The following is a 13,892-nucleotide window of genomic DNA, read 5'->3' as shown; positions in this document are numbered from 1 at the left end:
CCTGCCAGCCCCGCGATTGCTGATACAGGCCAGGATGCCATCGGCCTTCTTGGCTGCCTGGGCACAAGCTGGCTCTTGTTCAGCTCCATCAATCAGCACCCCCAGGTCCTTTTCCATGAGCAGCTTTTCAGCCACTCTTCTCCAAGCCTGGAGCATTGCATGGGGTTGCTGTGGCCCAAGTGCAGGACCCGGCACTTTGCCTTGTTGAGCCTCATACCACTGGCCACAGCCCATTGGTGCAGCCTGCCCAGATCCCTCTGCAGAGCTTCCTACCCTGCAGCAGATCAACACTCCCACCCAGCTTGGCGGTGCCTGCAAACCTGCTGAGAGTGCATTTGATCCTCTAATCCACATCAAAGAAAAGACTTTGATTACTTTGATTTACTATAAAATGAAGACATTAAACAGAACTGGCTCCAGTACTGAGCCCTGGGGAACAGCACTTCTGACTGGCTGCCAACTGGATTTAATTCCATTCACATCCAATCTTTGGGTCCAGCCATCCAGCCAGTTTTTTACCCAGTGAAGAGTACACCCATTCAAGCCATGAGCAGCTGGTTTCTCCAGGAGAATGTTCTGGGAAATGGTGTCAAAGGATTTGTTAAGGTCCAGGCAAACAACAGTCATAGCTTTTTCTTCATCCATTGAGTGGGTCACCTTGTCATAGAAGGAGATCAGGTTGGTCAAGCAGGATCTGCCCTTCATAAACCCATGTTGACTGGGCCTGATCACCTGGTTGTCCTGTGTGTGGCACTTATGCCGCTGTAAATACTGTTCTACTATAGCTGTGTGCACAAGCAGGCTTTCTCCATTACAAGGGAAAGGTTTTAAAAGTATCCTGTGGATGTACAGGTGGTCCTTTGTGCAGCTAAGTATTGTCGAGGCTACCAGTAGTGTTTGAAATGATTGCTTTCCTTGTGAATAACCTTGTTTTTCTAGGACTGCTTTCAATGCTCAGTATGGTTTTTGGTTTGGGTTTTTTGTGTGGTTTTAAGTGTGGGTTTTTAATATCTAGAACATTTCTGTCACGTGTTGTATCTTACTGCATGACTAGACATAACTAGTCCTCTTCAGGACCTGTTTGCAGAGGACAACAAGTCGCCTGCCATCTGTCAAAACAGCAGTGTGGGTTTCTTACTCCTGTCTCCCTTTAGAAACAGTTTGGTCTGGAAGTGCTGCCTTAAAGGCTATTTTAATGCATACCAGAGCTTCATATAGGACAGAATATACTGAGCAAATTCATCAGACTCCAGAAGATATTAGCGTGGCATCCATTAGGAGAAAGTGCACAGGCTGGTATGTTTTATATAGGCCATACCATCTGCATAGCCCAGTGATTATTTTACTTTTCAGACATCTGTATATGTTCATCTTCAGCCGAAAGTATGCAGACAGCACAGAATTAAAGTCTGGAATGAAGCTAAGAACATAGGACAAAAATAATACCCAAATGGTTAGTAAATGTGTCTCTCTCTGATGGCTGACTAGGACAATCCTGACAGTTCCTCTTACAAGCTTTGTATGGGAAGAGTGAAAGTGTGAGAAGTGCCTCAGTTTTATAAAGGGATAGATGCACAAGTTTGTCAGAGATCTGTTTCTGTTCCGCAACATGTCAAAAATAATTATTCTTTATAATTGTCTTCAATTAACTTTTGAGTCATAAGTTACAAATCTACAAGTGTATGAGATTTTTTTTTTTTTTTTTGAGACAAAAGCAACATTAGGGGTCAAAAGAAGACCCCTTCTTACCAGCATTTATCCATTTGTATCTCATATGGTGATCATCCCAGCACGCACTTCCTTGGCTTAGCTTCTTTGGGTTTGTTTACATAAGAGAGTGGCATAATATAAAATATATGCATATGCATCTAGGTTTAAACCACTGGAAAAGGTGACATGGATGTTCTTATTGCAGTGTAAACGAGGATGACTGTGTCTTCAACTTCTGAATTCTTTTCTGAAGAACAAGATTTAACTCAAATTGGCTTAAAAACATACAAGTTAAAAAAAATGTGGCAAAGACATGCTGAGCTTTCTTGTCTCTCAGTGATTAAAAATTGTGCCCAGTTGAGTTTAGAAAAAGCTGATAAGTCTGCTTTACACTGAAATAAGAACATCTAGTCTGATTAAACAGGTGCTGCTTACAATTTTACACCACGTTTTGGTTACCTGGAAGCAGCTCAGAGTGAAGCTGACAGGGACAAGGTATCATGAAGAAGCTTTTGCTGCTACATGACTTTTCTCTGGCTTAACAAAAGACTCATCTGAAAGGTGACAGTTGAGCATATTTTTCAGCTTGCACTGTGGAAGCCAAACCTGATTTTCATGTAGGAAACAGTTTGTTCACAGTGCAAGGAGGCCTCAGTGGATGAAAAACTACACTTGCACAGCATAAGCAGTGTGGCATGAATCTTGCTCACATGCTTGCTTTAACAGAAAAGAAGTCCTGTTAAAGGGCTGGCTACTAACTTTTTGTTCTTACAGGGGTCTTACCACTGTGGCCAATGCAAACCAGGATACACAGGAGACCAAATCAGGGGATGTCAGGCTGAAAGAAGCTGCAGAAATCGAGCCCTCAATCCATGCAGTGTCCATGCCCGTTGCATTGAGGAAAGGAGAGGAGAGGTGACATGTATTGTGAGTTCATAAATTCATGGTTTTATACAGTGAAAAATACCCCCATTTTAGGCTGGAACTGAGAAAGCTTTTGTGTTGGGTATTTTAACTGGATCGTTAACTGGGAACACTAGCCCACACCAGCTATGAAAATAGCCAGGCTAAGTCTATCTTGCAACTGCTTTCTTCCTGCAGCATGTCTGTAAGGCAGCCATACTCATTTACCATATTTACTGTGTCTGTACAATTAGATCTTTTGGGAATGGCTTTTATAGACTTTCTGTAGTCTCCTCAGAAGGGACTATTGAGTGTCACTCTACAGAAGACATCACAAGGACAAATTCCTCTCCTGGTGCTCAGCTGCATAGCTGTGGGATCCTCTCTGCATACATAGTGTGCCTGTACTTGCCTGCTGACAGAGATGATGTTTTTCCAAGTAAGACCAAGACCTCAGATTCTAGGCGTAGGTATGCTGTACTGTGCTTTCCAGCCGTGGGACCAGAGAAGCACCAAGTGGCACATTAATTTCCACTGTAAGAGTCTAACTGAAGTATATTACTTAGTTTTTCCAGCTTGCAAGGAGAAACAAGAGACTAATCCTGTGTCCTAAATTTGGATACAGCGCATGCTTTTGCTGGCACTTGTTTTGGTCTCATTTTTAAGTACATCTGTTTCAAAAAGAATCTAGGATATTTTAAGTGCATACTGTAATGGTAAGATAGCTAGAAACTTGTGTTAGGCAAGCCCTCATTTTAAGGCAAAGACAGAGTTTGACATGCACTTCTATGTATGTATCTTCAGTTACAACACAAATTAGGCATTACTTTTAAACAGTACTAATCAAATTGGCTAGGAGAAACTTGCATGTGAAGGCACTTGCTTTGCTGATGCAAATTTAGTAACTGTCAGTGCAGTTCTATCTTAAAACTTCCTCTAGTTGCAGATGTATTCTTGAGACACTGAACAAAACACAGCCATCCCATCTAGCCGTGGGCCCCTTGCTGACTACTAGCTGCATATTCTGCCTAGTCTCCTCTTTTCTTTTTCTCCACATGCAGATGAAGAACCAAAATTCATTCCTAGTCAGTGTCTAAAAGAAATCTATAGCTTCCACTGAAATCATTGTGTTCCATTGAGCATCAAGTCTTGGCTCTTTCTAGCTGTGTCTAGATACAGAAAGCTTGAAACAAAAATTTTCTTTCCACATGGTGAGATGGTGAAGTGTACCTCATTGCACTTCAGGGACTGTCCATGCCTTTTGTACATTTGTGTTTTCAAGAGTGATGTGGGGTTTCCTTCTTGAATATTGCTACAGTGACTCATTAACCTTTTGGTAGTACTATCATGGTGTTTTATTGATAGTGTGGCATTGGCTGGGCTGGTGATGGTTATATTTGCGGAAAAGATGTTGACATTGATGGCTACCCTAACGAAGAACTCGCATGCTCTGCTGAAAACTGCAGAAAAGTAAGAAATTCTTTCTTAATCTTATAATAATTCAGAGCATGGATGGGTAGAGAATGGAAGAAACATGACTAGATGTACTAACCTTTTTTCAAGGAATTAAACTTATCTGGCTAAATTGTTTTAAATCTGATTAATTGATTAATTAAAACAATAATAGAAAAAGTCATTGAAATTATGAAGGCATCCAGTTTACCTATGGAACACTAGACAAGTCTCATTTTGTATCTAGGACAATTGCAGATTTGTCCCAAACTCTGGACAAGAAGATGCCGATGGTGATGGGATTGGAGATGCCTGTGATGATGATGCAGATGGGGATGGCATTTCCAATGAGCAGGTGCTGTGTATAGATCCGGGTGTGGGGGTCTGTGCAAGCAGCTGGATTTCATACTACTGCAATAGCCAGTGATTTTGAAATATGGCTTACTACTATTTCCCAGTGATTATCCCATACCTCACTGTAAGCAGCTGTCTAAATCCTGTGTTTTTCTTTTATAGAATGCCCACTATTATAAGACCTAAAAAACCCAGGCTGTCTAACAGAGCCTTAAATCCCACTAGTGTATGCTCCATTATTATATTTTAGCACTGAATTCTACAGCTTTTTGCATACAGAACTTGTGTCCTTGTCACCATTTTCCCATAGCATGGCCTTCAGGAACATTACTTGCATCAGTGTCTTTTTAAAGAGTAGGTTTATCTGGCATCATATTCCACAAGGGATCCAAACCCCACATAAATTAATGGGTGTCTTGCCAATAGCTTGAAAAAGGCTTTGAGTCATGTTCTGAAAGTGAAAGATGTTTCCATGTGGGTACACTACTGCAGAATATATCAGCAATTAAATTCAGACCATTAAAGCTCTTCTGTGTTCACCCCGTATCTTCACAAGCCCACTGTTGTTCTACATTAAGATCCTTCTGTGGTATTGCTTAATGCACTTCCAAGACAGACAAGGAGAACACTCTACTCAGATTACAAATGTCTATGTGGAGCTAGGGCAGACTGGCAGGCATAGAAGGTCTGTCCCAGGCTGTTCTGCCACAGAGGCCAAGCCTAAATTCAGGTAGCTTGAAGCAACTGGTTTTATTAATGTTCTCCAGGGAAAGATGTTAAATCCTCCTTTAACTGTAAATCTATATGCAGTTTCAGCACCTTTGCAGCCATTAACTTCTGTATTCTTGCTAATCTGTGTTCTGCCTCCGTGTGTGCAAGAGGATGAGGTCATGGGTGTGCTAGATGGCAAGGGAAAGTTTACACCAGTTTGAAATAAAGTCTTCTCCATGTGCCTCCTGATGGTCTTAAGAGAGTCAATTAGCAGCTTGTTTGACAAAAACAAACCAAACAAACAAAAAAAACCAAAACAAACAAAAAAAAATCCACAAAAAACGAAACAAGAGAGAGAATAACAAACAAAAACCCAGCAGAACAAGTTGTACATTTTTGTGTCAGAAAGTCATGGTTTTCCAAGTGTTTCAGCTTTGGTTGGGTCTCTACCAGAAGAGGGCAGTGGCCTTTCACTGAGAGCATCTGACAAACCCAGTCAGGGTCCCTGAACTTTCAGCTTTTGAGAAGGACCATTTAAGGAAGCCAGGGCACCAAAACAGGTTACTCAGTTACTCACTATGGATGGATACAAAAATGAGAATCAGAAGTCAAAATTATAATTAAAGCCTTACAATCTGCATGTTTATGTTTAGAGTTCCCACAGCGTGGTTCAAAAGAGAGCTTTAAGGGACACATGAAATCTGACCTAGAGCTAGTCATAGAATCATCAATTGGTTTGGGTTGGAAAGGACCTTAAGATCATCTAGTTGCAACCTCCCTGCCACAAGCAGGGTTGCCTTACCCTAAACACTTAAAGCTCTGTACAACCTGGTCTTGAACACTTCCAGGGGTGTTCCTGTTCCAGTGCCTCACTACCTGCACAGTAAAGAACTTCTTCCCTATATCTAACCTGAACTTTCCCTGTTTAAGTTTGAACCCATTACCCCTTGTCCTATCACTACAGTCCCTAATGAAGAGTCCCTCCTCAACATCCTGGGAGTCCCCCGTCAGATACTGGAAGGCTGCTATGAGGTCTCCACGCAGCCTTCTCTTCTCCAGGCTGAACAGCCCCAACTTTCTCACCCTGTCTTCATACGGGAGGTGCTCCAGTCCTCTTATCATCCTCGTGTCCCTCCTCTGGACTTGCTCCAACAGCTCCATGTCCTTCTTATGTTGAGGACACCAGAACTGGACACAATACTCCAAGTGAGGTCTCACGAGAGCAGAGTAGAGGGGCAGGATCACCTCCTTTGACCTGCTGGTCACGCTTCTTTTGATGCAGCCCAGGATACGGTTGGTTTCTGGGCTGCAGGTGCACACTGAAGCCGGCTCATGTCAAGCTTCTCATCAACCACCCCCCCCGGAGTCCTTCTCCACAGGGCTGCTCTGAATCTCTTCTCTGCCCAGCCTGTAGCTGTGCCTGGGGTTGTGCCGATCCAGGTGTAGGACCTGGGACTTGGCTTTGTTAACTTCATGAGGTTGGCATTGGCCACCTCACAAGCATGTCATGGTCCCTCTGGATGACATCCCTTCCCTCCAGCGTATCAACCGAGCCACACAGCTTGGTGTTGTCGGCAGTATTTACATAAAATGTAAACTGCTGACAGTAATCATTTTTTGTGAAAGTAGAAATAATCTAAGAGTTATATAAATCCACTAAAGTAGAAATTAAGTATTTGGGACCCGGTTCATGCCTGATTTGGATCAGTGTCTCTTGCAGGATAACTGTGTCTTGGTTCCCAATGTTAACCAGAGAAACAGCGACCAAGATATCTTTGGAGATGCTTGTGACAACTGCCGCAATGTTCTGAATAATGACCAGAGGGACACAGATGGTGATGGGAAAGGAGATGCTTGTGATGATGACATGGATGGAGATGGTTGGTTAATTCTTCATTTCCAGCTTCTCTGATGTTCTTGAAATTTGCCCAGAAAGTGCTGAGTGTTAGGAGATTTCCTGTCACCAGCTGCTAAGTGTCATGTAACACATTGTCTTTCTTCATGAAACCTGTGTTTGTAATCCTTTTCATTTACATTAATATATAACTTTTGGCCTTCATTGGAAGCCCCAAACACTGTAACAGATAAACCTAGCCATGGTTTATGTGTAAGTTAAGGTCATTAGTCATTCAGTAATTCCTTAAAGGTACAAACATGTCCCAGAGCACCCAGCTGCTGCCAATCCCAGATACCCAAGAGCCACATAATTTTCATTGCTGTAGGAGGCTTGAAAGAAGTAAAAATATCACAGCCCGTCAAACGTAATAACAAAGGTGAAACGTCCCGTCCTCTAAGGTGTGAAACAGGAACAGTATAGAATGAATTGTGTATAATTAATGAAGTGTGTGTGATAGGGTTGAAAGCTGTTCTTTACCAAGATGTTTCTAACTTCTGTTAAGTGAGTAGGTGCACACATAAGAAGGATCTGCTGTGCAGGCTTACAATATCATTGCAAGATAAAGTAGGTGCTGAAAAGGAATAACCTCTTTACTGTTCTTGATGCTTATGATGTCCAGTAACAAATAAAGGAATTGATTTTAACTAACATCCAGTCCGCTTTTCGCTAGGTATTAAGAACCTTCTGGATAACTGTCAGAGGATCCCCAACCAAGACCAGGAGGACGCGGATAATGATGGTGTTGGTGATGCCTGTGACAGCTGCCCTACAATCAGCAACCCAAATCAGGTTAGCAGGCAGAATTAAAAAATACCTTCATTTAGGGAGAGGTACTTTTGAGGTTAAAAAGAAGCAAGAGAATGAAGCAGATTATGCAGGGTGTTTACCTTTTTAACAGTAGGTATTCAGGGAAGTTTTATGGAGCCTCAAACTCTTCTGACAATGGGAAAGGGGAGGTACCAGGTGTATTCTCATAGCTTGGAATGTCAATAGCACCTTTGCCTTGACGGTGTCTTCTACTGGCATGCTCTGAAGTGTGGGCATGCTCCAGTCCCACAAAGTCCAGTGCCAGGCTCGACACAGTGGTGCGATTTATTTACACTTGATATTTCTTTATTTAGGACAAATCCCAGTGTCCTTATTTAGTAAAACTTGTCATTACTCCTAGGTGAGAAGTCAGTGAGACTTTTCATATGTTTTGAGTTCTGATTAAGCCCCTTATGACTAACAAAAAATGCTGGAAACTTTATAGAAACATGGTAAATTTTCAAAGTTGCTGAAGACATCAACCATGGTTAGAAATGAGGGATACTTATTTCCAGTAGTTGAGAATTTTGCTTGAACTACTCACCTTGCTTGAACTGCTCTAATCAAATTTAACCCTGTTTACTTATTGTCTGTTGGTTTTGGTTTTTTTCTTCTTCCTTTAAATAAACTGTCTTTTTGGTTAAATAGATGATGCAAACAAGAAAATATGTTTTGTAAAACAAATGTTTTTCCATGCTTTTATTTTAATTGCATTTGATTTGGTTGTGTTTTGGTTTAATACTGCCATTTTAATAGATGCTCTCAGCAGCTGATACTGGAACTTTCACTGTTTCCTTTTGCAGTCAGATGTTGACAACGACCTGGTTGGAGATTCCTGTGATACCAATCAGGACAGGTATGCTGTGTTATGGCTTGTAACAGCAGCAGGGAAGGGGAGAGGCTTGTCTTGAGCTGAATAATGCTACTGCTTCCTGGAGAGCTTTAATCCCTCAGACTAGTCTGGATTTAATTCCAGTACCTCGTCAAAGAGATGTTATTTCAGAAAACAGTGTTTGAACCATCAGCCTTGTTGGGTCACTCCCCTGTAGCAGTACGGTTAAGAGCTTTTCACCTTTAGCCCCATGTTCACACAGGCTGCCTCTGACTTCCTGTGGAAGTGACATTCAGAGCAGTTCTCTGGCTGTAAAACTCAGAGCACTGCTCAGAGCTTTAGTGAGGTAAATGGCTATTTTATTTTATTTTCATTCCTCCTTTCTTTTTCAGTTTAGCAGAAATTTCACAGTTAAGGGCTGCATGTTTTTCTATAAGAACCTATTGTTCCAGAAACAGAATTTTATTACCAAGTGTAAAATAAAAAAAAGATAAACCCCTTTGCTGTAGCACAAGCAAGAGTGGCAAGGCTCCTCTGTGGCTTTACATGCCCTGAGCATTCACAGGGGCATGTCCCATGACAAACTGCTCACACCTGCCTGGAAGATGCTTCTGCGTAACCAGCGTTCGGGGTGGCAAGTCCTCCCCTGCTCTCTCCTCACTTAAATCAAGAAGAAAGGGAAGTGATAAATCCTGTGCTGGCACAGCATATCGTCAGCCGCAGGCGGCCGCAAGGTCTCACCCCCAGGCGGTTGGTGGCTGTTGCTGCTGGGGACGATAAGCGCAGGGAGCCCGCTCCGGACTTCCACAGGGAGCATTCCCAGTATTGGGCCAGTAGCTGCAAAGAGCCCCAGCTGGGAGCTCTTTTTAAGTAGATATGGCCTTGGTTTTGTCCTGGTTTAAAAAGGGATGTTTTCTTCTTTTCCTCAAACCTAACTAATATGTATGAAGCATTTCCTGGTAGAAACACTGTAGCTCTGCCTGAGGTTAACCTTGCAGTAAATGTATGTGCATGGTCCTCATTGCATTTTATCTTCAGAATGTGCAAACAGTAGTTGCTCTGACCTAAAATTAAAGTGCTTTTCTAAAGCAGTGAAAGATAGGTGGGAGTATGCATAGCTATAAGCTGCAGCACTGCCCTAATTTGGCTGCGTGTCCCCTGGTCTGCTTGTGCTCAGCATAAAGCTACTGAGAGGAAACATGCCTGCTTATCGCCAGGAACTATTTTATGGTGTGTGCACAAGACACACCTGACTTCAAGGCCATTTTTTTGCACAGGTGCGCTTAACTGTTGGCATGGAGAAACAACACAGCCACCCCATAACTTCACAAACTCTATTCTATAGCCTGTGTCCCCGTTCCTTGCGACTTTTCACTATAACCGGTTGATACTGGGAGTTGTTCTTGGGAGCTACAGACTTCTCTATTTCTTACTGTGCAGCTCTCCTGAGGGACTGCAGTATAACAAAACTTCTATGCAGGAGGGGGAAAGTGGTGCTTGTTTTTAAACAAGTCTGATTTCCCATGCTCATGCAGAGTCTCCCATAAATTCTCATTCACGCTCACACCTGCATGTTCATGAGCACCAAGACACTTGTGGACAACATGTCTGACAAGGATCACCAGCTGTTGAGCACTTGCTGGCTCCTGGATGCCTTTTGATTGGTGACACTACACTTGGTGGATGTGTCTTTACACATCCTTTAGGAGCAGATGCCATCTGAAATCTTAGGCTCTGATACCTTTTCCCACTCCCCCATAAGGCTTCTTTTTGTTTTCCTTATTTGAGTATTTTTATAGCTCCAGGCTTGGTCTTTACATTCCTGTTACCTTATTATATGGTCTGTGTTTGCTGCTTGTCTCTTTGCTGTTCAGCCACGTGAGTGACACCAGGTTGTGGTGCCCCACTGGTCTGTTTACTGCTTCGGGGTGCCTCCAGTGCAGTTTCCACTTAGGCACCCATGCTGTCCCCCGTGCAGAGGCAGGAGCTGGTGCTGGCATTCTGTTTCTTTTTGTTTCTATGCTTGTAGTGACGGCGATGGGCACCAGGACAGCACAGACAATTGTCCCACCGTCATCAACAGCTCCCAGCTGGACACGGATAAGGACGGGTTGGGTGATGAGTGTGATGAGGATGATGATAACGATGGCATTCCTGACCTTTTGCCCCCCGGCCCTGACAATTGCAGGCTGGTTCCCAACCCAGGGCAGGAAGATGATAATGGTAAGCTGGGCCTTCAGAAGCTGTTTCAGTGCTCAGGCACTACATCCTTCCCCAACACTACACATGTGCACTAGGATCCAACACAGTCACCACATCTGCATACACAAATCCCAGAAGGGAACCCAAAACACAGGGGCCCTTTGGCCTAGGCAGAGGACCTCAGGTCCCCTCCCCAGGCACTGCAGCCATCAGGGCTGAGACTCCACCTGCTTCTCAAACACCCTGACCCACCCAGAGGTGGCTACTTGCTAAACCATAAACCTTTCACTTCTCTGATGCATACAGGTGATGGAGTCGGGGATATCTGTGAGTCTGATTTTGACCAGGATACAGTGATTGATCGGATTGATGTGTGCCCTGAGAATGCAGAGATCACCTTGACAGACTTCAGGGCCTATCAGACAGTGGTGTTGGACCCAGAGGGGGATGCGCAGATTGATCCCAACTGGGTGGTCCTGAACCAGGTAAAAATACATCTGGTCTTCCTTACCTAGCTGAGAAAGATGTTTTGAAAACCACAGTAAAACTGTCTCTGTAATTGCTGGACCTCTGGCAAACAAGTGCAAAGTAGAAGTTGTTGGTTGGTTGACTATTTTACACGAGTTATAATGAAGGAACTTTCTTTTAGTATATGATAGCTTTGGTGCTTCTAACAATCTAAAATAATAATCTAAGTTAATAATCTAAAACAACTACCCAACTTCTTCTGGGTGGACTTCGCTGCTGCCAAGAAGGCAAACACAAGTTTTGTGTCACACTATTGAAGTATTTCTGTAGCAAACAGTTTGATGAATCCTCCCCAGAATTTGAAGGTCTGATCTGCTCTATAGCAGGACATTTACTCTAGATGGAGTCCAGTAACTGCTATTTACACTAACAGATTTTAGCCTCCAGGAGGCTAAAGTGTTCCGAGTCACAGAGAATGTGCAGTTTATTCCCATTGCCAAAGTCTCTGCCAAGCCAGATGAGATGTGTACAGCTTCCTCAACCCAGTTCTGGCAGTCAGTTTAATCCCAAACTCCATGATCAAACTGTACGAGCTAAGCCTAGGAAAAGCTCTCTTCCACCCCAGACATCTTTCTGGCATCCCTCCTTCCCTCCCCCCAGTTCTGGTTCGGTGATTTGCAGAATTAAATTCTGCAGTAGGAAAGGCAAATCATTCCGGACTCAGGGCACACAAGCAGCTGAAACATTAGTATTTGATTACACTTCTCATTTTAATTCAGAGCTACAGGTGTTACAGACACGTTGTGAGCAAAGGGAGGAGATGGGTGGAGGGGATGCTAGAGGGAGGCCAGAAGGGGCTGCCAGGCTTAGCCAATCCAGCTCATCACACACACTAACCAGCCTGAATTTACTCTTACAGGGCATGGAAATTGTGCAGACTATGAACAGCGATCCTGGCCTTGCTGTTGGTATGTACCTCTTCTGAGATACAAGTTATACAGCAAAAAACTTAGAGCATGTGAACACATTTTCTCAAACTTGTTTCTAACCCACGTGTATCCCTCAGGTTACACAGCTTTTAACGGCGTTGACTTTGAGGGCACTTTTCATGTGAATACCGTGACAGATGATGACTATGCTGGCTTTATTTTTGGTTATCAAGACAGCTCTAGCTTTTACGTGGTAATGTGGAAACAGACTGAACAGACGTACTGGCAAGCGACTCCCTTCAGAGCTGTTGCAGAGCCTGGCATTCAGCTGAAGGTACTGGTCGTGGCTCCTAGCTGGTGACACAGCAGTCACCACAGCCTGGCTATGCCATCCTGCCGTGTGTTGGCTGAGCCACCCCACCATTTGACTGCCGTGGGCTAAGCTGTCATGCTGTGCATTGGCCAAGCCATCACTGCATGGCGGCTGTTCTGCCTGACTGCTGTTCTCTCCCTGCAGCAGGCGCAAAACTGGTAAGTCAAGTGACTGCCACGCAGCCCTTTAAATAGGCACCATTTGTTAAGGAAATTAATCTCCAGTCTTGCCCCTACTCATCAGCTGGAGCATTTAGTCTCTGCTCTCATTGTGCTCTGACTGTAGCTGGTGAAACTGCCTCTTTGTCCTTGGTCCAGGTACTTAGTTGCTTTTCCATGCAATCAGTGGCTCCGGTTGTACAGGAGAAGTTAGGTGCATGTGAGCAGGAGGGAGGGTACTTCTGCAGACCTGCTCCCCGTTACAGAAAGACTTAGAGCTCCTGAAAATCACATTTCTCTGTGATTGGCATTGGCAAATTGTATTTCTGCAGGCTGTGAAATCCAAGACGGGCCCTGGTGAGCACCTCCGCAACTCCCTCTGGCACACGGGGGACACCACTGACCAGGTCAGGCTGCTGTGGAAGGACCCCCGAAATGTAGGGTGGAAAGACAAAGTCTCCTACCGCTGGTTCTTGCAGCACAGACCCCAGATCGGTTACATCAGGTAAGAGAGGAAAGGATAGGTATGGTGAGTACAGAAACATGTCTGCCTAAGCTGTTGTTTCTCAACACCTAATTCAGATGATAGCCTTAGAATTTGTGACATCTTTGAGCTTTACACTGATGAAGGCTTGTAACAGGCTAGACTTTTGAAATTCAGCCTGCGATACTCTTCCTAGGAAACATAATTCCAAGTTATGCCTGTTTGCAACCTAAGTATTCTACCATCTGGCTGTTGTAACTGGGCTCTACCCTAACAAGCCCTTTTCTGGCTTTAATACCTTGTTTTCCAAGCTACTGATGGCCACTGATCTCAAAAACAATGCATTTCAAAATTTCTTAGTTTTGATCCTTTAGAATATTTTTGTTGAAATTGTGATAGTTCATTTACATATCTGGAGATAATAGAAAAAAGTTGTCCACTTAAAAGGTTGTGATCCTGATGTCAATAATTATCCTGACATGACAGATTTGAGATTACACAGAATATATTCAGAAAGTTTGTCAAAGCTTTGTAATGCATGTTATCTGTTTTGTTATTTGAAAAAAATAAAACAATTCACCCCTCAGGAGGAAACATTTCACCGTGCACCAT

The 13,892-nt window shown here is 43.5% G+C and overlaps 1 protein-coding gene across 1 annotated transcript in view; it reads left to right on the top strand.

Moving 5' to 3' along the window:
* The window catches only part of THBS4 (thrombospondin 4), a 25,450-nt gene that overhangs the window by 7,713 nt on the left and 3,845 nt on the right, over window positions 1–13,892 (top strand). Inside the window, exons 6-16 of the mRNA XM_010013658.1 lie at window positions 2,485–2,637; window positions 3,979–4,083; window positions 4,313–4,420; window positions 6,851–7,010; window positions 7,698–7,816; window positions 8,638–8,690; window positions 10,696–10,889; window positions 11,175–11,353; window positions 12,256–12,304; window positions 12,403–12,599; window positions 13,129–13,301. Of these exons, the coding sequence (XP_010011960.1) occupies window positions 2,485–2,637; window positions 3,979–4,083; window positions 4,313–4,420; window positions 6,851–7,010; window positions 7,698–7,816; window positions 8,638–8,690; window positions 10,696–10,889; window positions 11,175–11,353; window positions 12,256–12,304; window positions 12,403–12,599; window positions 13,129–13,301 (1,490 nt within the window). The remainder of the gene's footprint in view (window positions 1–2,484; window positions 2,638–3,978; window positions 4,084–4,312; window positions 4,421–6,850; window positions 7,011–7,697; window positions 7,817–8,637; window positions 8,691–10,695; window positions 10,890–11,174; window positions 11,354–12,255; window positions 12,305–12,402; window positions 12,600–13,128; window positions 13,302–13,892) is intronic.

The sequence above is a fragment of the Nestor notabilis genome, unplaced genomic scaffold (assembly GCF_000696875.1).
Source record: "Nestor notabilis isolate BGI_N333 unplaced genomic scaffold, ASM69687v1 scaffold3574, whole genome shotgun sequence".
Taxonomy (NCBI): domain Eukaryota; kingdom Metazoa; phylum Chordata; class Aves; order Psittaciformes; family Psittacidae; genus Nestor; species Nestor notabilis.
Note: the sequence above shows the minus strand (reverse complement) of the source record. Positions and strands in the feature narration are given on the sequence as shown.